At 48.5% G+C, this 22,162-nt stretch overlaps 1 protein-coding gene across 1 annotated transcript in view; it reads left to right on the top strand.

Moving 5' to 3' along the window:
* SERPINE2 (serpin family E member 2) overlaps window positions 1-22,162 on the top strand; it is a 56,364-nt gene that overhangs the window by 19,238 nt on the left and 14,964 nt on the right. The window contains exons 2-4 of the mRNA XM_037524142.2: window positions 13,163-13,443; window positions 15,983-16,210; window positions 20,972-21,169. Of these exons, the coding sequence (XP_037380039.1) occupies window positions 13,185-13,443; window positions 15,983-16,210; window positions 20,972-21,169 (685 nt within the window). The 5' untranslated portion in view covers window positions 13,163-13,184. The remainder of the gene's footprint in view (window positions 1-13,162; window positions 13,444-15,982; window positions 16,211-20,971; window positions 21,170-22,162) is intronic.

Raw genomic sequence — 22,162 nt, 5'->3', positions numbered from 1 at the left:
GGTCTCCTTGCCCTTATCCCCAGTGACAGTGTCCAGGAGAGTGAGTTTCCACTTCTGGCCAGTTAAAGCCCACCTCCTTGTTAGCACCAAGGCAGGGCCCCTCACAGCCTCAAAAAGCACCTCCACCATTCACGGGCCTCCCACTGACTCTGACCTCTCCTCCTGAGAAAAAGAGGGCATCCCAGCAGGCACAGGACCCCCTGCAGGTGGCATTTTAGGGTAATTTGGTGCCAGGCAATCTTGGAGACAGAATTCAGCCTTCACCTGCGGAGTCCCTGCCCTTTCTAGCTGCCTCCTGCTTTCTTGAGGGGAAGGAAGTAAGTGGGGAGTGGGCACAGTTGTGCTTGACTTAGCATATAACTGGGTGTAATTAGTTCAGAAAGTTCCCAGGGAGTAACCTCAGTGGTTGCAAGGATAATTTAGGGTATGCGTGAGCATTTCAGTTTTAGGAACCTGGTAGTTCCCGAAGCCTGAGTGGTAGAGCTGACTTTAGGGGTGGCTGGGAGGTAATGCCTGGTTATGTCAGCCATGCTTCTCTGCTGCTTTTTTTTTTTTTTTAAATTAAATTGTTTTTATTGTGGTAATGTTTGTTTGCAACATGTTATGTGTTCTAGGAGCACAGGTTCACACATCTTGAGGTGCATGTGACCACACCGCGGCCACCGCCAAAGCACCGGTGGTCCTCCCCTCACTGTGCCATGTCTCTGGGGGTCTCAAATCCAGTCAGACTTCTAGGCTCTGCTTTGTTTCTTTCTGTTCCACATCTGAGAGAAATCATCCCATGTTTGTGACAATGTGGATGGACTGGAGGGTTAGCTAAGCAAAGTAAGCCAGAAGGAGAAAGGTAAATCTGGCATGGTTTCCCTCTGCTGCTGTTGTAGGGGAGGGATGTCAGGGTCCACAGAGGACCTGCAGCCCTGAGGTGCTGGGCTTGTTCCCCCTGTTGGGGAGTGGCTGCCTGGTGGCCAATTTGGGCTTGGGGCAGGCCTTCCTGGAGGCTCTGTAACACCTATGCATCCCCACGCCCACAGCAGCAGGGCCTCTGTAAGGAGCTGTAAGGAGCTGGTTGGGTAAGGTGGGCCAACAGGCCAGAGCTGCCATCACTGGTCATGGGCACCTTTCCTTCTGGGATTCTGGGCAGAAATGGGCTGGATTCCTTCCTCTCCCACACCGGGAAGCACCTTGGGTGGAACCTTCCATGGAGAGCTTCCATGACAGTGGCAGTGCCCTTGTGGCTTTGACAAGACAGCCTCTGACTTAAGACCAAAGCCTGGATTCCTGTTTAAGGAGAGTCTGGAATTGCCGTGTGTCACCCTGGGGGTGAGGGTGGGGGGGTGCGGGCAACAAAAGCGAGCATCACCTGTTTCTCTGTAGCAGGCTTCCTCGTCCTTGGCATGGCTGACGTGTAGACTGGGTGACTCCTTAGGGTGGAGAGGTGTCTGGGGCGCTGTGGCACCCCCTCCCAGGTATGACAACCAAAGTGTCCCCAGACATGTCCAAATGTCCCCTGAGAGCAGTGTCACCTGCCTCCCGGTTAAGAACCATGCTCTGGAGTAAGGAACGTTCTGTTCCATTCTTGTCCTCATAAAGTTGTGGTCACTTGTTTACTCCGAGGGCTTGATGATTTAAGCACAGGACTGGGGACAGAAAGGAGACTGTGTTTCCTCCCTGTTCCTTTGAAAGACCTTTAAACTCCATCACAAGATGGCAGCAAGACACGTTGACTAAGAGTGTCAATTTTCAAACATCTCTTCACCTTGTATGAGCTGTGCAGTCTGGACAGATGAGTTAGTTTTTCTGGAACTCAGCTTTCATCGTTTATAAAATGCAATACTAATGCCTGCTTCCTAAGTTGAGGATTCAGCTAGATGTTGAATAGTAAGCTCCAGGTAGAGTTTCTGTCAATGATCACTGTTGTCCTTGAGTATGCAAGAAGGTAGTTCACAAGGTGTAAGCAAATTGGAACTTTTTAAAAAGTTAGCAGTAACGCAGATGCTGCTAAAATAAAATAGTGATGGGGACTGTTAATTTCCATTGAGTTACTATTTAGTTCATTATTGCCTTCCTCTGTGCACTAGGTATCACGCTAAATAAAACAGAAGTTAAGAAACAGTAATCCCTGCCTTTCATTATCTGATGTAGAGATTGAGCCACATAAGTAGGTTGAATCATGTTCATCAAAATGGAGCTGTCATTTACTGGAAAAACTCAGCATAAAGTGATCTATGGGTTGCAATGGGGTACAGCATTCATCTTAGTGTTTCCACAAGGGATCCGACTATATTACTTCTCAACTCTTTCTCATTTCCAGTAACTACCATTTTTTGTTGCAGTTTCTATGATTCTGTCATTTAACAGCTGTTTTCATGGGCTATCACCTTCTCTGCTCCCCCTTAGTACACATTTCAGCAGATCTAAGCCCCCCACTGCTATGTTTTAATAAACAGAAAGGGGATGCTTGTTTTAAGTAATTATACCCACTACACAAATTTTGAAAAATACAGAATAGGATGAAGAATAATAAGTTACACTTATGTTCCCACCATCGGAAATAATTCTATGATAACATTTTGATATGTCTGCCTAGTCTTTTTGCTGCGCCTGTGAATAATCTTTACATACTTAATCACACATGGTTTTCTTTTCTCACTTGCGATCTGTTCAGAGGATATTAACATATTGTCATGTTTTCTGCGGATATAGTTTCTTAGCCTCAGTGATACTGCACGGATGATGTCATGCATTGTCCCTCATTGTTGGATGTCACCCGTGGGTCATGTGCTCCCAGACACAGTCTCTGAGCCAAGGATGAGGTGCAAGTGATTCTTTAGGAATTGTTCCCAGGTTAGATATTAAAGGAGTGGAAAGGCGGGAATTGGAAGCAACCAATCAAGGAGATGCTATCAGGTGAAGTCCCTCGCTCAGCCTAAACCCGCAGGGAGCTCTAGGGAGGCAACTACAGTTCCAGCTGATCTGTGCCACCTCGATTTAGTAGAGCTGGGCTTTTGTATCCTATGCCTGAAGTGGGTAACTGTTGGTCCCCAGGATGAAGGAATAGTGTATATAAACTCCCAGCCACTGAAGGCCTAATGGACTCCAACTCCTGTTAACAATCCTCTAAAGGTAACAGGTGTAAACTGTTTACTACAAACACAGAAAAACTGGAAAATAAGTACCCAGGCTAGCAAAAGGTCACCTGGTGTCCCCTCCATTGGAATTTAATCTGAGATGACATTGCAATTATTTAGTGCAAAGAATATTGCAGTGATTTTACTTCTAGAAATAACTCCACTGTAAACTTTTCCACCCGTTTTTTTTAAGGATTTATTTATGTATGCATACAAGAGCTGGGGTACAGGCCAGAGGTGTGGGAGGTGAGAGGATTCACCAGACATAGAGCGGGGAGCAGAGCAGGCAGATTGACTGAAGTACTCTGCTGAGGGGGCCAGCGGGCAGGCGAGACAGGAGAGGTCTGCTGTGCCATGTGGGTTAGCGCCCCAGCCAGCTGGGGGTCAAACTTGCACCATGCTGCAGTGGCTGCGGATAGCTTCATAGTGCTGCGACTTAACCCCTTGTGCCACCAAGGAGGCCCAGGTATACCCATTTTAAAATGCATACCAAAATTGCCTTTCAGAAAGATTTTTACCAATTTACATTTCTAAAAGTGCTCACTTTTACAACAGTTCAGAGATTGTTGCTCTCTCCTACAGATTAAGGACCTATAGAGTAACTCCCAGGGGCTAGCAAAGTCACATTCATGGTTCACCTTGGAGAATAGACAGTAAATAATACCTCAAAATATGATTTTTGAAATGCATGTAGATGCTATTATAGATTAAAAAAAAAGAACCCGTGTTCCATTAAAGTGTACTTGAATTCATGGCAGCATTATAGTGCGTTTTCTCAAGAACTGAAAATTCAGCTAGCCATGAAAGGTTCTGTCTAAAAAAGACGCTACCATATTTCAAAGATTGAGAACCACTGGTCCTGTCACTGTAAGGTCTGAGGTGTCTCCTGGCTGTTTCTTCTTATCCACTTCATCTGCTGCATCTCAAAGATTTGTCAGTAAGAAAGTCCAGAGGATAAAATATCAATAAGAAAGGAGAGAGGGGGCCTCCCCGGTTGCATAGCAGGTTGAGCGCAGTGCTGTAAAGCTGTTCACAGCCTCTGCAGCGCGGGTTTGATTCCCGGCCCGCCAGGGAAATTCCCACAAGGAGCTGCAGACCTCTGCTGTCGTGCCCGCTGCTCCCCTAGCAGTGTATTTCATCAGTCGGCCTCTTCTGTTCCCCACTCTGTCTCTGGTGAATCCTCTCACCCTCCTGTGCCTCTGGCCTACACCAGCTCTTGTATAAAAATAAATCTTTAAAAAAATAAATAAGAAAGGAGAGAGGATATAATATCTTAAACAGATTTAATGTTTTTCAGTCAGCAGGCTGAAAAACTCACCTCAGAAGCATTGAAGGTTTGGGGGGACATACCCACCTCCATTTCCACCATAATGCAACCCCACTGTTCTCTCTCAGAGACATTGAGACACACCAGCATTGTCTTACTCTGTGTCCCAGATAGTCCTAGAAGCTATAAAGACTCAGACAGGGCTTTATCACCGTGGAAGTGTTCTTTGACCCATTTTCCCAGCTTGACCCATGAGGCTTCCTCAATAGCTATTGAAAGAAAAATCAGAGGCAGTTTCAGTTCTTGACCATTGAGGGAGACGAGAAGGGAGCCAACATTTGCTGAGCACCTGCTCTCAGCCTACTGCTCCTGAGCACCTGCTCCTGACACCTACCACATCCCTTTAAGGTAGAAAGTTGGGGGTGCAAACAGAACGAATGTGCATTGGCACTCCTTGGGACTGCAGAGGGTTATCAGAATGTCTGCATCTTTAAAACATTTCCTGAGCAGCATTTCCTGAGCACCTGCTCTGAGCCAGGTACTGTGCTAGTTCCATTCTGTATTTCTGTTTGTCCTTATGGCATTCCCATAAGTACCCTTGAAATATAATTTCTAACATGGTAGAGGAGAAACCTTGACTTGGCTAGTCATTGGTAAAACTGGGATTTGAGCCTTAGCTTAATTTCCTCTGACAGTAAGAGGAAAATAGAATAAACGCCCCATAATCTTGTATTTTAAGAGATACACAACTAATAAAGCCGTGGTTGCACACTTCCTGTCCCTCCCCAAACACCTCTAGAGATTTCAGAGAGAACAATGTGTGGGTGGAAGGCATTGGGGTATTAGGGTTTAACTTCATACCTGTGTCTCTTCATTGACAGAATCTTTTAGACCTTGTTGCCATACATTTCAGTGGCTGGAAATGACTGAGTATTTTTAGAAATTTTTAATTTAAATTAATTAGTGTCATCGATCAAATGTACACTTTGAAGCCCAATAAAAATTAACAAAAAAGTTTTGAAGAGGTTTCTAAGCCTCTCTTCATTCACCTGAGAAAGCCCACTGCTGTCACGCTGATTAGCTGGCATTTTCCTGCTGCTTCTTGTGCATGTTTTAAAGATGTAGACATTCTGATTACCCTCTGCAGTCCCAAGGTGTGCCAATGCATGTTGGTTTTACTTGCACCCCCAACTTTCCACCCTAAAGGGATGTAGTAGGTGTAAGGAGAATGGAGACAGGATTTGGTGGACATATCTCAGTCACGTCTGTGGAGGTCTGAGAGGACCGAGGCCTCCTCTCACTGTGACAGGACCATTTTGGAGGCAGAATCCCAATTATTTATGCATTAACAACAGTCATTCGTAGATGCAGCCTTTATCTCTGTGGGTCCACTCAGAAGGTCTCTAGAATGCCTCTCACCAAGTGCCCTGGGCAGTTAGGCCTCTGCCTCTTGGGGCAGTATTGGTGAGAAACATTTGGCCTGACCTCTGGGCAATGCAGCTCCACTTAGACCACTTTGAAGTCTCACCCCCTTTCCTGAACATTTATTTCTTTGGGAAGCCCTGTCTTGAAAACTGTTGGGAAATGTCCTGATTCTGATATAGTCGCCCTTCTAGAAGAAACGGTTCGTCCCGAGGCAGATTAATAAGGGGCCTTACATTCCAGGAACCAGGAACCTGGAAACATGAAGCCAAGAAGAAAAATCTCCACATTTTCTTTGTGCGTGAGAAAATGTTGGCTTTCATCTAGGAGTGGGGGCCAGCTGTCTCTCCTACCTCCTGAGCCTCTTCCTTCTGTGCTGTGTGCTACTTGTTCATTGCAGGTACTTACATTATTAGGAGCTGAGCCTCCCTGGTGGCTCAGGGGTTAAAGTCTCAGACCTATCAAGCTACCACCAGCCACTGTGGCACGAGTTCAATCCCTGGCCAGGGAGGTGACCCACATGGCGCAGCAGACCTCTCCTGTCTCACCCGCTGCTCCCTCAGCAGTGTATTTCAGTCAGTCTGCCTGTTCTGCTCCCCACTCTGTCTCTGGTGAATCCTCATCCCCTGCACCTCTGACTTATACCCTAGTTCTTTTTTTAAAAGAATCTCCACTGTCTGTTTTTTTTAAGATTTATTTTATTTATGCATACAAGAACTGGGGTGTAAGACAGAGGTATGGGGGGTGAGAGGATTCACCAGGGAGATAGTGGGGGGCAGAAAGGCAGATCTGCTGAAATACACTGCTGAGGGGAGCAGCGGGAAGACAGGAGAGGTCTGCTGCGCCACGTGGGTATCTCCCTGGCCGGGGATGGAACTGGTGCTGCAGAGGCTGTCGATAATGCTGAGACTTAACCCCTTGCTCCACCAGGGAGGTCCACCCCAGTTCTTGTATGTATAAATAAATAAAATAAATCTTAAAAAAAATAAACATTATTCGGGGCTGCTTCTTAGGGGCTTCTTAGGGAGCCCTGCTTCTCAGGAGCTTTACTGCCTTCACATGAGAGTGACCCATTTTGACCATCCTGGCCCAGCTCCTAGTGCTCACCTCACTCCACCCTCTTTTCCGCATCCACTATACTTCCTCTGGGTGAGGTGGGCATGGGAGGCAAACCCATTCATGCATAAGCAGGGTCCTTTGTAATGTGCATTTCAGTATTTGAGTATAGTTGAGAGAGTGATCTGAATCGATTTGACTTTTCCCATTATTGTCACCCAGTATCCTCATCGTTACCTTAGAGTTTATTAAATGAACGTGCTCAGATTGTGGTCTCTACGCACTGTCTTCCACTGAAAGGAACCAGAGGAGCTCCCAGGAACATGGCTCCTTCCTCCTGGGACAGGAAATGAGCTTGAACATCTTGTCAAACCAGAAAACAAGAAAGCTGTTGACACTACCAAGTCCCAAGAAGGACTTGGGAGCCAGCCTGGAGGGACTTGTTTTTGAACCATCAGTAAGAATAATAAAACATTAATGGGACACGACTCTTAAACTGTGTGGAAAAACATGAGTTCATGATTATCCCAAGCAAACAAACTAAGAAATTGGGGTAAACTGCTCATTATTTTGAGAATATGGGGAGTGGATCCAGCATTTTTTTTCTTGTCATTGTGAAACAAACTGAACGTCAGAGTACCCTGGAAAGTTTTCTTAGAAGAGGTATTCCAACTAATCAATGAAGAAGGGAAGTTAGAATTACAGGGGCACCATTGGGTAACCTCTAATAAAACAATGCTCTTAGTCAATGGCCAGGAACGGCTGCTGACCTCACAAAAGAGACAGATGGCCGCTGACACCTGATCCCAGCACTGGTGCAAAACTTTCATGACACGTGCTTGCAAAAAGTCACGAATTTGAGTCTGAGCAACCTCTGAGCAGAGGCAGCAAACTTCCTGTAAAGGGTGTTTCTGTCCTCACCGGCCTCACAGTCTCCACAGCACCCCTGACTGCCCAAGTCCGTGGAGCAGCAAGAGCGAGGCCAGAGCTGGCCCACGGGCTGGAGTGTGCAGACTGCTGCTCCAGGTGAAACTTCCAGCTTACAATAGGAGGGGACAGAGGATCTTGTTAAATAGCATATGGATGCAGTGTGGCAATATCTAGACTGGGAAACAGCACAGGGCAAGTAACCTGAATGCTTCAATAAAAATGGTACAAGGAAAAAAAGACAAAAGCAAAGCAATTAGGGGAAGATTAAAAAAGGCAAGAGATGTGTTAGCCAGTTGCAATGTGTGGGTCCTCCTTTAAATAAATAAAAAAATAGGAAGATAATCAGGAAAGTTTGAGCACCATCTAGATGTTTAACATTGAGAAGTTACTAGTTTTGGAGTAGGGTGTGTGTATTTCTTGGGTTGAGAGTTATGTTTTGAAAATATGTGGAATTATATTTCATGATGTCTAGAATGTTTCAATCAAAATCTTTGCTTTTAGAAAAAAAGACATCCAAATTTTGGGTACTGGGGGGTTCATTTTATTTTGGCTTTTATTTGAAATTTCTCAGGCCATAAAGTTTTTTAAAGCATAGGCATTTACCAAATACACTTTCAACATTTTTTAGAGGATGAGAAGGAATAGAGTATTTTTCCCTTTGTCGGATGCTGCTGATAAACCTTCTGAGTCAGATGTGAATCATTCGGCAGAGTTGGAGGCAAAAGCCTTTCCAGTGTCTTCCTCCCCAGACTGTTCACATACCACTTGTTTGTCCTACTAAATACTAAGTAGAGTTGACAGATACCATTTATCAATGGAGCAGACATATTTTTCATCTACTCATGTAGATGGCATACATAAAGTATGTTGGATTTTATGTTGAAAAAAAAATGTATTAGGTTGAAACCAGTTTCGTCGTCTGTGACTGACACTAGTTCCCTGTTGCTTCACCTGTCGGCAGGTGTGCAGGGAGCCTAGAGAGGCACTGCAGGTGATGGCAGCAGGAGCCAGGGACCTTGGCTGGAAAGCAAGCCCCTGCCCCCGGATAGAATGAGGTTCCGGGTCACCAGAACTCCTGTGCTTTGTCCTTTTTTCCTGAGAATTAGTCTAAATCCAGCGTGTATGTGACATCTTCTACCTGTCATCGCTCAAGGTATTTTTAGAACACCTTGTCTTGCAAACCAAATGTTTGAGCAGCTGGACATGTCCCAGGTGTCAGCCTCTGGTTCCAATGACCAGGTGGGAATAAGAAAGCTCTGGGCACTAGGCTGCAGCTGTCCCCCCTCCCTGCCTTCTGGAACTTCCAGCCGCGTTGGGAGGCACAAAAACATGCTTGAAAACTAAAATAAGAGAGGTACATAGAAAATGTTGTGGGAATTCAGAGATAGGGGTGCAGATCCCTGGGGGACAATGAGAAAGCTCCCCCAAGTCAGGAAAGGAGTCGGGGAGGCCCTGGCTACCACTGTGGGGGGTTGGGGATATAACCCGTCGATGGAGGGTTTTTCAGGTTCTGAACAATCCAGTGAGCATAGGCAGTGAACAGTGGGGAGTTTGGCACTGAAATTCAGAGAGGTCTTGAGGATTGGGGCTGCAGGGTCGAGGCTTGTGGGTGCTGGCATTATGGTTGAAAGCATGGGGACTGAAGAGTATTTCTCTATGACCTGCTATTGGCAAGTGATGTGCTTACAAATGTAGGATGCCTTCGAGGCTGGCATCTGTCAAGCTCCTGCCTGCTATTTACCATGCCCGCTCTCGCTGAGAGCTCCCGGCAGCACCCATTCTGCAGTGTCCTCCACCCTGTGGCACAAGGGCTGTGGTCAGGAGCCAGGCAGGACACATGGGGAAAGAGAAACCCATACTTGGGAGGACATGCCATGCCTGTGGGGATGGTCTTATTTATGGATTCATGATCTCCCTCCAATCACTGTCCAAACAAGAGATTTTTTATTTTTTACTGTTACTGAGATAGTATCGGGCAACAGAAACGTTGAAACACAATTATGATCTTCTGTGTTGATGCAGCTAGTACCAGTGGGCACTTGGACCCCATCCAACTTCCCTCTTTTTTGAAAATTTCAAGTGTAATATCTCTTAAGCGTAAAAATAACCAGAAGGTCACCGTGTTCTTCTGGTAATGGGGATCTGCTTGTTCTAGAAATGAAGTATTTCAAAACCTGAAGCTCCAACATTCATCTCATGTGAAAGATTGTCCATTTGGAAACAAGTGAGTATCAATATTAGGCATTTATGCAGTAATTGATGGATGGGCACCCACTTTCCTGGCTTCTGAACTTTGGAAGGAAACAAACACTGAGTCTTAGACGTGAACTTAAGCCAGGTGAGTTGGAACGAGTAAGCGTTTAGCCTAAGAAGCTGAGGCCAAGAAGAAGTTATGCCCAGAACATCAATCACAAGTAGCTGATTTCAAGTTCTGTGCAACTCGGACCCCATCTCACTTGCTCTGCTTTAGAAAATTGCAGACATCCCTCAAAAACTACCTAAATCCGAAAAACATCCATGGCAGCCTTTCCTTGCTGCATAATGAAACTGTTCTTTTAGCCAAAACTCATAAACAAGCCAAATTGTGCTCAATAGGGTAGGGCTGTTTATTTGGGAGCCAGTCCCAGCTGACTCCAGGACCATGGGGCTGTTAAATGTCTCTCTGTCACTGGTCCCCTTCTGTTTCACAATTTTCTACTTAAATCTATGTAGCATTTGGGTGAAACAACTTTGAGGTCTCAGAGGCAAAACCAATTTGATGTCCTTTATGCCTCATGAGGGTTTCGAGTCAAATATTTATCCAAACATTTGCCAGCCCAGGAGGATTCCTTCTGGAGAGTTGGGGGTGGAAGGTGCCAGGATAGACAACAACATGAGACTCAGGCCTTCAGGAGGAATTGGTGGCCGTCGCTGAGTTGGACCACGTGTAACAAACACTGCACAGACTGTTGCATAGTTATGATCGCTTCGTGGTACATTTTAAGAAGCGAATTTATTTCTGAAAGAAAGTAGAGTGGACACCATTGCTGATTTTTAGATGGAATGAATGAAGCTTCGATCATCAGTACTTGAAAGCTCTCCGGTGTCCCGCAGGCTCAGGGAAACCCAGGAAATTGTCATGGAATCAGAGCCCAGCTCAGGTGCCAGAGCCAAGACAGTCCACTCCGGCCCCGGGACCGCCCCAAGTCCCAGCGTATGTAGGTCGCTTACGTGATCCGCATTCAGACGGGCTGCATTTACACATCACTATCAAGCTCTGGAGAAACTCTGGATGTTCTGAATTGCTTTCAGTGTGTTCGTTTCACAACACCTAGGAACTTTGCGACATCACCTTGGATGAGTGTCTTCGGGCTCACCTGGCGACCTGTGTGTGTGTTGTGGGGCCGGCAGGTGGGGCCCTGCTCCAGTGTGTTCTCACTGGGAAAGTGGAGCTAATGGTGAAACTCAGGACAAAACACCAGCCTTGTCTTGGTCACCCCAATGAACACTGTTATGATGCAACAAAACGTTATAAAAATAGCAAGTACTCATATCCCTCCAGTGCTCTTTATTGAACACTTACTGTGGCCAAGCAGGACAAGGACCTAGTAACACCCCAAAGGAGCGTCGCCTGTTGCTGTCGGTGCCTTTTCTCCCCCTGACATTATCCCCCCCCCCCCCGCAGCCACTTGCATCCTAGGAAGTGCCACTTTCTTATTCTCTGCAGACACTCCCAGCCTCCCACGCATGGAAGCTAGGACAGGAGGACACATGAGCTCCTGGGGAAACGTGTGCCCCTCCGGAGCTCAGGTCTAAAGGAGGGTACCACATCAGCCATGTTGCAAAGTCTGTGTTTCTTTTAGCAGCTGCCACTTGTAAGTTCTGACTGGAAAGTATTTGCCTTGCTTTTCTTTTTATTTTTAAAGATTTATTTATTTATGCATACAAGAACAGGGGTATAGGCCAGAGGTGTGGGAGGTGAGAGGATTCACCAGAGACAGAGTGGGGAGCAGAACAGGTGGATCCACTGAAATACACTGCTGAGGGGAGCAGCAGGCGAGACAGGAGAGATCTGCTGCGCATGTGGTAGCTCCTTGGCCAGGGATCGAACTCATGCTGCAGTAGCTGCGGATTGCTTCATGGGTTGCATCTTAACCCCTTGCACCACCAGGGAGGCCCGAACATATTGCTTTTCCATAAACTTGTACATTCTCTAACTCTTACTTGTCGTAGCCGGAGAAAGTTCGGTGAGTGGTCATCAAGGACAAAAGCACCTTGCACACACAGCGGGGTAATTGAGAATATCTGTGTAAACAAGGCCACCACACCTGATAAATGTACCCAATACCCAACCACAGGTTTAAGGGCATCACTTAAATATATTGTAATTATCAGTTTCTTATAACTTTGTTTTGAGTAATTTTGGCTTACGACACTATATAGGATTTCGGGGTACAGGCTCACACCTGATGTATGTTACCGCATCATGCCCACCACCCATAGTCCTCTACCCTGCTTCACTGGGCTCCTCCTACCTTTGCCACTCCCCCGTCCCCTCCATTAATTAGGTGATGTGCCATGCTAAGATAATTAATTTCGTATGGTTATAAGATCACTCGAGCCACCCAAAGGAGTCGCTCCATTGTTTCAAGCCCTCCGGCAGGTCCTGTGGCCCTGAGGATGAAATGGCTGTCCAGGCTCTGCAGGCCCTCAGCATCTGGCCCTCCTCTTTACCGCCCCCCTTACTTCCAAGTCACGTGAACCTCTCACGCACCTCCTTATTCCCACCTCAGGGCCTTTGCACTGCCGTCCCTCTGTGGCACAGCCACCCCGAGTGGTGCAGGACGGGCTTGTCTCATCACACAGGTTTCACTGTGTGTGCTCCCTCTGCGGAGGGGGCTCCTGACCCCTCGTGTGACCATGCCCCTGCCTGGCGCGTCACACCCTCACCTCCTGGGTCATTTCTTTTCAGATCCTTCTCTGAAACGGCTATATTGCTGACTTGGTTTATTTTCTGTCTCCCCTTCGAATGCCAGCTCCAGGAGGTGGGGGTCTTGTCTGGCTTATTTACTTTGTCTGTATACCCACCGCTTGGACAAGTGCCTGGCACACAGTGGGCACTCGGGCGAGACTAGTTTAATTGAATGAAGGGCAGTGATGAGCATTGCGCACGGATTACAGTGGTGTCTGGCACGGGGTGGAGCTCTCCCAGGTGGAAGGCCCCCTCCCCTCACCCGCTGCGATGATGTCGTCTACACTGCCTGTCTTAAATACAAGCGAGCACTCGACTATAGTAGATCAGATCTACTTGCATACTAAGTCGTCCCTCCCGAAGTGTTCATTTTAGGTAGAATTAAAGTTATTTTTTCTAATTTTGCAGGTTGTCCTGGCCGGGAGGAACCATGAAGTGGCATTTCCCCTTCTTCCTCGTGGCCACCGTGACCCTGCCCTACGTCTGCTCGCAGTTCAACTCTCTGGCTCTGGAGGAACTAGGCTCCGACACCGGCATCCAGGTCTTCAACCAGATCGTCAAGTCCCGGCCTCATGACAACATCGTGGTGTCCCCCCACGGCATTGCGTCCGTCCTGGGGATGCTCCAGCTGGGGGCCGACGGCAGGACCAAGAAGCAGCTCACTACGGCCATGAGATACGGGGTGAATGGTGAGTACCCCGTGCTCAGTGCTCCGGCGGGCAGGGCTGCTGGGGGTCTGCATCTTGAGCTTCCATGCTGGGTCTTCCCCAGCCCCAAGCAGCCATCTTTGCAGCCAGCAGGGGCTTTGCTGCGGCCCTCTAGAGTTCAGCACCACCTCCTCTTAAAGGGCAGATGTGTGGTGCTGGAAGTTATGGCAAGTGGACTCTGGCCTCTGCTTTGTAGCTGTGGGGTTCTGGGTTTGTCACTCGATCCCCAAATCCACAGCTTTCTCACTGCAGCTGCAGGGGACAAAGCATATGTTATAGCTGTGAACGGGCTTTGGAAACCTGTAAGCTGGGGAGGTGGGCAGTGTGGCTGGGGGGTGCACAGGGAGAGTTGTGGATGGCAGTGGGCGCGTGGAAGCGCCTCGGGCGAAAGTGCACAGATATGCACACACAGAGCCCAAGCTGAGTGAGCCTGGGCTGTGCAGCCACATGTCATGGCCCATCCAGAAGCAACGTCCAGGTGGAGACAGTTCTGTGGTCACGAGAGACATTGCCACTGGCAAAAATGGGGGACAGCACCCAGGACTACCCTGTGCATTGTTCATATGGCTTCCTGTGAATCTCTGTTGTCTCAAAATAAGCTGACACACCCCAAATTTTCTTAAGTAAAGCCCAATGGAAAAGATTTTGTTGGCTCGAAAGCAAGCCCCGTTTCTAATGACCTCTAGTAACCTAGAGGTCAGACTCCTGGCCCCACTGCTTTGCTTCTTCTTGGGTTTTCCCACTCAGGGTCGCCTGGCGCCCTGCTGTGTGCCCACCCCATTGGTGGCTCTGAGCATAGCTCTAGTCACATCTTGGTTTAGCGACTTTATTGGAAACCAGGGAGTTTTCCTACCAGGTTCCTCCATCCTTGCTGGCTGCCAGGTTCCAGGGAGCTTGACCTCTGTGCAGCCTCCAGCTGGGAGGGGAAGACAGGAGATTTGTGGGCTCCCTGTCTGGCTCTGTCCACCCCTGTTCACTGAAGTCGGGATGCCCAGGAGTGCCTTGTGCCTCTGCCCTCCACTGAGACATGGCACTGGACGTCCATGTGAGCCTGCAGTGTGTTCATGTGATGGAGGCATTAAGGGATAAGGACTTAGACACCCTGTCCTGCCCCTTGCTTGGAAGTTCAGAAAACTCCTGGTGGTTTACAGCTTCCTGGTGAATCACCACCAGAATTGGCAGCCTTTCCTCATGCCCCCCAGGCCCTCAGCCAAATCGATTCCAAAAGAGCAACAGGGTCTTTGTGGTTCATTTTATGCAGTGTTTGCACAGTTCTGATGATGCTGGCCTGCTGGCAACGCCTCCCCGCAACCCCTTTCTTTGTCCAAATTGCCAGCGGTGGATTGTGCTGTGCCTTGTGCCTTCAGTTCCCAGGACACACTCGTTTCTCACCACCCTGGTTTGGGCTCAGCCTCTGAGGACCCACGATGGTGATGTTCTTGTTGCGGATGGAAGCAGGATGATTTTGGGCTGAGGGGGAGGGTCTGTCTGGGGATTTGGTAGAGGCCTTGTGACCAGAAGGGGCCAGAAGGCCGTATGACAAGAAGGGCTGGACAGGGACGGGGGTCAGGAGAGGCTTTGCCCAGGGCTGAGCCGCCTCTGTGGCCCAGGGGCGACTCAACCTGCACTTACTTAAAGAGACACTGGCCGGGCACAGGTGGGCTTTCTGGGAGACCAGCAAGGTGACAGTCCAGGCGTCATTTTGAAAAGACCCCAAGCCAGTAGATGGACCTGCAGTTTGAGCTCTCTATAGAAACACATTTCATCCTGGTGACTTACTTCCTTTTCCCTGCTCTAAAACTAAATGGAGCATGTATGAATGGCCGTGTAAAGGAAAGCTTACGTTGCCATAAAATTAACTTTTTGAGCTTGATTCCAAGTAAAAATCACATCGTGCTTGGATGGTGGCACATGGTGATGTTTATGGTCTTTCCAATGCTTGTTTTATCCATTTTCCCCCGACAATGGAAAAAAGAAATTGCATTGCTAAATCATTGGTGAGATTAGCACTTAGATTGCTAAGGAAAAGGTGTGGAGTCGCCCTCTGGTTTACTCCTCCCTGGCTGAGTCCTGGGGCAGCTGCCAGGCCCTGCTCCTCGCACCCAGGGGTCTCTGGGAAGCTCTGGCAGTGCCTGGAATGTGCCTGCTTCAGCAGATGTTTAGGGGCTCGCCATGTTGTACTTCATTTGCCCCCAACCCCCTTCTTATCACAGGCCACTGAGAAAGCAGATGATTTGCTCTTGTTATCCCTCCTTATCTCATTTGTATGTTCTTATTTGACAAACCAAATAAAAGACTTTTTTTTTTTTCATCTTTTGGACCTTTTCGTCTATGGACATAGGGCGGAGGGTGGTGGGCGCTCTGGTCGTGGGTGTGGGGTGACGCCTGAAGGGGTGCACACTCATCCGCCCAAATCACACGCCCTGGTGAAAACCACCCTCCCCTCAAATTAAAAATCATAATGAATAACTTTTCCAAATCCTTGTGGAAACGCTGCTGCCTCCTCTCGTCCCCCCCTCAGGCGTTGGGAAAGTGTTGAAGAAGATCAACAAGGCCATCGTCTCCAAGAAGAACAAGGACGTGGTCACCGTGGCCAACGCCGTGTTCGTGAAGAACGGCTTCAAGATGGAGGCGCCCTTTGTGACCCGGAACAAAGACGTGTTTCAGTGCGAGGTCCGCAACGTGAACTTCGCGGATCCAGCCTCCGCCTGCGACTCCATCAACATGTGGGTGAAGAACGAGACCCGGGGTGAGTGGGGGCTTCCTGGGCTGGGTGCTGCACCGCGGGGATCCTAATGCGTGTCTGCAAGGCGGGCACCCTGAGGGCCGGGCCGGGGCGAAGGGGTGCGAGGCCCGGGACCCTGACTGTGCTCCTCCTGCAGCCCCCGGCCCTAGGCCTCCCACACGTGGGGTTTTCTCCTGGGCCGCGAGCTGCAGAGCAGAGCACAGCCCCCAGGGTCCTCCTGCCTCGCTGCCCGCGGCCTTGCCTCTGCGCGACCCTGTTATTCTTGCTTCCTGCTTTCATGTCTGCCATCCCCTTCACCTGGCAGGTCCTCGGCCTGTAGGCTTCGGGATTGCTCTCTCTGCTCTCCATCCTGCCTCTGGCTTCTGTCCTTGGTGGAAGTTGCTGCCCCTCTTGGAGGCCAGCTGGCTTTTTCTCTGCCCCTTCCTTACAGCCTCTCCACAGGACCTGATGGTGTGTCCTCCTGTGCGCCCTTGCTCCCCCCACTGGGGAGAGTTTGCCCTCCCTGTTTTAACCCTGTAAACTTGTCAGCTAGAGGTCCTGGTAGAGACACTCAGGAGGAGCAGGAAGACCAGAGCCCAGAGGAAGTGGCAGGTGGAAGCGCAGTGGGCTGGGGACCCTTTTCACAGACGTAATAGGGAGGCCAGCAGTGAGGCCTCGGCATACCCACGACCCAGTGACCCAAAGACCAAACTCGGGGAGACTCTGGCGTGTGAGGTTGTGTTCCTGAATCATCAGCATCAGGCTATCCTGGGCCCTGTGCTCAGAATGCAAGTCCTGTTCTGCATGAAAGCAGGTTCTCCCTCCCTTGGCCTCTGCTGCCACCACCAGACTGTGTGCAGGCATGGTTGCCAGCCGCTGGAGTAACTAGTGGGGAGATGGACACAGAAGGCCCTGGAGGGTGGGGGGGGGTGGGGGCAGGCCCTTTGGTGAGCCCACAGCATCCCTTCTCGCCTGGGATGGTGCCATCCAGACTGCCTTCCTGAAACCACGAAATGTTCAGGAAACCAGCCCGTGTGGGGGAGGGGGGCTGGTGGTTTCCGGAGCCAGTGATGGAAAGTGGAGGCACTCAGTTGCCGTGTGGCTCTGACTGTGGGCTGCCACTGCACCCCCCTTCTTCACCTCCATAACAGTCATCTTAAGTCACATGAGTGGCCTGCACCATCGAGCAGCTCTCAGAGCACTTGAGCATGCGTCCTCAGAATCAGCGGCTCCCTGCCTCTCCAGGGAAGGGCCAGCTGAGAGCTTCTCCAGCCTGCACACCCTGGCCCCTGTTTGTAAGCAAAGATGTGGAATACGCTCTTGGAATGGATTAATCACTTATGCAACCTTTGAACACATACACAAAATTTAAAAAAATAAATAGACTGTCAAACTGTAATAAGAGAAAAAACAAAAGTCATTTATGTAGGTAGTTCCACAGTTCAGCCCTCGGGGCCCCTGCACCTGAGTGCATAACAAAGCAGTGGTGTTCTTGGAATAATTGTGATCTGACAGCTCCAAAAGCAAGAGCAGAAGAGGTGTTTGTGCACCGGAGACATGAAGCCACCAGCTGCATTCCCTGTGTTGCAGTCGTTTCTGAAACGGTGCAAACCTCTTGGTAAATTTCCAAACCAAGTTAAATACAGGTGCCCTTCCATTTGCATGGGGTTCACATTCCTGGCAAATTCAGCGTAAATATTTATACTCAAAAAAAATTAATGCAAAAAAAGACACTTTGTGTTTAAATGCAAAAAAGAGTGAGGATTCAGACACCCGAGTCTGGATGCCCTGAATATCCTGTGGGTGTTGGGAGACAGGGTTCTCTGTGTGTTTTGAACATCGCTTGGCAAGTCGCATCTCTGGCCACTGCCCACTCAACCAGAAAGGCTCCCAGCGATTGATTGCCAAACGACCCCCTTGGGGTGAAGTGCCCCCTGAGAGATACTTGTGCACGTGACCAGGCTCAGAGAACTGCCGTGCAGAAAACTGCCTCTTCCCTCCCGGGGAGAGGGCACTTCCTGTCCCACAGAAGCTGGGAGAGCCAGCAGCAGGCCCTGTCCAGCCAGCCTGCCCTGCCCCCTCCCCCCGGCCTCAGCCTGTCCTGCACACACTCTGTGCTCCAGCCACATGGCCTCTGTCTGGTCGCAGGCCCCCAACATGCATCCTGCTCCCCCATTCTTTCCTCCTCTTCCCCTTATTGAAGCCTGTTCACTCATCGCCAGCACGTGAAAAAGCAAAGGTTCCGAGTTGAATGTCAGTTCTGCCGCTTACTGGCTGTGTAACCTTGGGCCACTTACTTAGCCTCTCTGGACCTCAGAGTCCACATCTATCCCTACTAAGTTATAACAACATGGAGGTTGTCGTGGGAACATAAATACGATAATAGCAATAAACACACAAAGCATGTAGCAAAGTGCTTTGCTCTGAGCAAATGTTCCACAAGTGTGAGTTATTTTTATAGCTATCAGTAACCTTCCTCAAGGGACCCGTCCCTCCCTGACCCCGCTGGCTGGATCAGACGCCCCTTGTTATTTGTTTGCACATCCTGAGTTCTTGCCCTTCAAGGTCGCTACGACAGTTGGGGCTTTCCTCTTTTCCAAGACATTTGTGTCTGCCTGCACCCGTGTCTAGTCCACCGCTCTTGGAGGGCAGGGTTCATTTTTTGGTTTATTATTTTACCCAGTAGAGTCCCTGACACATGGAAGTGGGCATCCAGGAGGGGCCGAGCAGGCAGGTAGAGGCACGTGTTGATGGCAGTTATTGATGGTAAACTCTGCCCATCTTACCGTTCTCTCTTTAGCCTTGTGTAGTTTCATGTTCGCTTATTACAGTTTCGTTCCTACCAGTGGCAACGATTAGCTTTATTTATCTCAGCAAGAAAGGGCTGAAGAGATTCCTTCAGACATTTATTGGGCGCTGACTGTATGCTGAACACAGAGCTGGACTTGATTTAAAAAAAAAAATGAAACAATGAACCGGTCCTGGCTCTTGTGCAGTTAGTTCATGGCTTACCTGGGGGAGATGAACGCATGACATTTGGCTAGAATAAAGTCGGGGGTGGGGGTGATGGTGTTCTGCTCTGGGTTCAGGAGGCTCTTGGGGGTGGGAGGGAGGTCGGAGAAGGTGTGTAAGAAGAGGAATGCATTGAGCTGTGCCTTAAAGACCAGCTGGGCTTGAGCTGGGTAATGTTCGCAGCACAGGAGAGAAACGACATTCTGCATCAGGACTTGGGTCTACGGAGCTTGCTGTTGCTGGAGCACAGAGTTCTATCTTCTTTCCCTCGGGACGGAGTCTGTTCCCAGAGGCAGCCTTGTAGTGAAGGGATGGCCATTTATTTATGGTGTGTTTTCCTTCCCAACCTTAGGAAAGGTGGCGTGGGCGTCCCCTTGTGTAAGTAACGAGCAGTGATGAAACTTACCAAGTGGTGGGGAAGCCGCCTCCACCAGGACTCGTTTAAAGGCTTGTTTATTGTACATCGAATCTTGCGCTTCATTAAAAGGACTCCAAGGTCTCTCTGCTGAATTAGACATTCGTAGGCCTTCAGAAAACATTGGTTTTACTCACACCTTTAAACCTATTATAACTTGTATTTATATTACTCATTACAATTTCTTTTTTTAAATATGCTTAGGCTAAAAGCTACAGTGAAGTAATTTTTTTTTAAAGATTTATTTATCTATGCATACAAGAGCTGGGGTACAGGCCAGATATGCAGGGGGGTGAGAGGATTCACCAGAGACAGAGTGGGGAGCAAAACAGGCAGGTGAAGTGAAATACACTGCTGAGGGGAGCAGTGGGGGAGTCAAGAGAGGTCGGCTGTGGGTTGCTCCCTGGTGGGCTGGGGATCGAACTCGTGCTGCAGAGGCTGCGAATTGCTTTTAGGTTGCGTCTTAACCCCCTGCGTCACCAGGGAGGCCCTGTACATTGAAGTAATTTTTAAGAGTTTTGGGTAACTAGTGATCTGTCTTAAAGCACATGCATGTGCACGCACACACGGAGTCTTCAAGACTAAACAAACGGAACCTAAAAGAAAAACCAAAGCTTCAAACACCCATAGCACCGCAGAAGACTCTTCTTTCTGGCCTCAAAAAGCATCCAGAAGCTGAAACAGTTGTGTTGGCTCCACTGTCCCATGAAGAGTATTTTCCTTCAAAATTAGAGACCATTTCTTTTTATTCTGTAATATTGGCACCTAGCTCAGTCCCAGTTTTCATTAAAATTCTTCTTTGGCTCAGAGACCTGGAGATAACCATGAATCCCAAACCAGCACCCACCATTTCTAAAGTCTTGAGAGAAATTGAGCCTGTCCCTTGATAACATCACACGGGCTGCAGTAGTCCTTAACTTTTGACTGGGATTAAATCATCCCAGTGTCTCCCAACACAACAACACAGTAACTGCTTCTCTGTGGGCACCCACAGCCCTTCCCGGAGTCCTGAGTGTCCTTTAGTAGCAAAAGTGGGGAAATAAATGTTTAATCCAGAATTACTTACTAGGATGATGAACATTTTCTGAAACATGAGGCTAGAAGGAAATAGTCATAAAAGAACTTCTTGATGAAAAGTTTGGCAGTCTCCAGAGGCCCTCTAAAGTCTTGTCCGGTTCTCTGATTATAACTTGCCAGCTTTCACGTTTTGTGAGGAAGAAACCAAGAAGAAACAACCCATGTTGTCCAAAAATTTCCCTTGAAAGTCTTTTTAAAATGTCTTTGCTTTTTCACTTGACATGCTCAGCAGTGACTTTGCCTGTCCTGAGTCTCCCCTCTTCCGTTCTTTGACATCACAGGCATGATCGACAACCTGGTCTCCCCAGACCTGATCGACGGCGGGCTCACCAGGCTGGTCCTGGTCAATGCTGTGTACTTTAAGGGCCTGTGGAAATCACGATTCCAGCCTGAGAACACGAAGAAGCGGACGTTTGTGGCAGGCGACGGGAAGGCCTATCAGGTGCCCATGCTGGCCCAGCTCTCCGTGTTCCGCTGTGGTAAGTTGGCACTCGGAGAGGCCCTTCTCTAGAAGGAGCCAGCCACAGGAGGGCCCTCCATGGCTTCTCTATGCTCCAGAGCAAATCTGACTTTCTGTTTCTGACAAAGGGAAGGGGAGGAGCAGGCAGGATTTTTGAATAGCTCAGGGTAAGTCTTTGTATTCTTTTTTTTTTTTTTTTTAAGAATTATTCCTTTATTGTAAGATTTTTATTTATTTTACTTATTTGGCACAGAAGAACTGGGATGTAGGCCAGAGGTGTGGGGCGGGTGAGAAGGTTCACCAGAGACAGAGTGGGGAACAGAACAGGTGGAGCTACTGAACAACACTGCTGAGGGGAGCAGTAGGCAAGACAGGAGAGGTCTGCACCATAGCCACATGTGGGTTAGCTCCCTGGCCAGGGATAGAACTCAGGCTGTCGCAGAGGTAGTGCTGAGACTCAACCCCCAGCCCACCAGGGAGGCCCATACAAAGTTGTGTATTAATCCATGACACATATAGACTCTTAGGTTGAAAATTTTAAAATGAAAGGGCAATTCACAAAATAAATATAAACAGGCATTAAGCCTATGAGAGGATTATCAGTTCTTCACTAGCCATCTGGTGTTATCAAATTAGAAATAAAAGTAAAATGAGATTTCTTCTCCATTGATTAGATTAGCAAACATTATGGAGATTGACAAGACTGTTTGGCTCTGGTGCAGGGCGGGTAGGTGCCTGGGAGCACTGAGGTTTGGGTCTGCAGAACTTCCTCCAGCCCTTGACCCAGCAGCCCCACACCAGGGAATTTATACTCTGAGGATCATTCCACACAAGCACAAAAACAGAAGCCAAGCACTTAACATATAGCAGAGCATTCATCATCATTAGATTTAGAAAGATGCCAGTTCACCTCATGTGTGTAAAATACTTTCTCTGTGTTGAGATATCTGCAGAGAGTGCTGGAGGATGATGTCCCATAAAATGTTAACAGTGATAATATTTCAAGTGATTA

The sequence above is a fragment of the Talpa occidentalis genome, unplaced genomic scaffold, assembly GCF_014898055.3.
Source record: "Talpa occidentalis isolate TD23 unplaced genomic scaffold, MPIMG_talOcc4v2.1 talOcc4.3, whole genome shotgun sequence".
Lineage (NCBI taxonomy): Eukaryota > Metazoa > Chordata > Mammalia > Eulipotyphla > Talpidae > Talpa > Talpa occidentalis.
The sequence above is the reverse complement of the archived record's forward strand: the minus strand, read 5'-3'. Positions and strand labels throughout refer to the sequence as shown.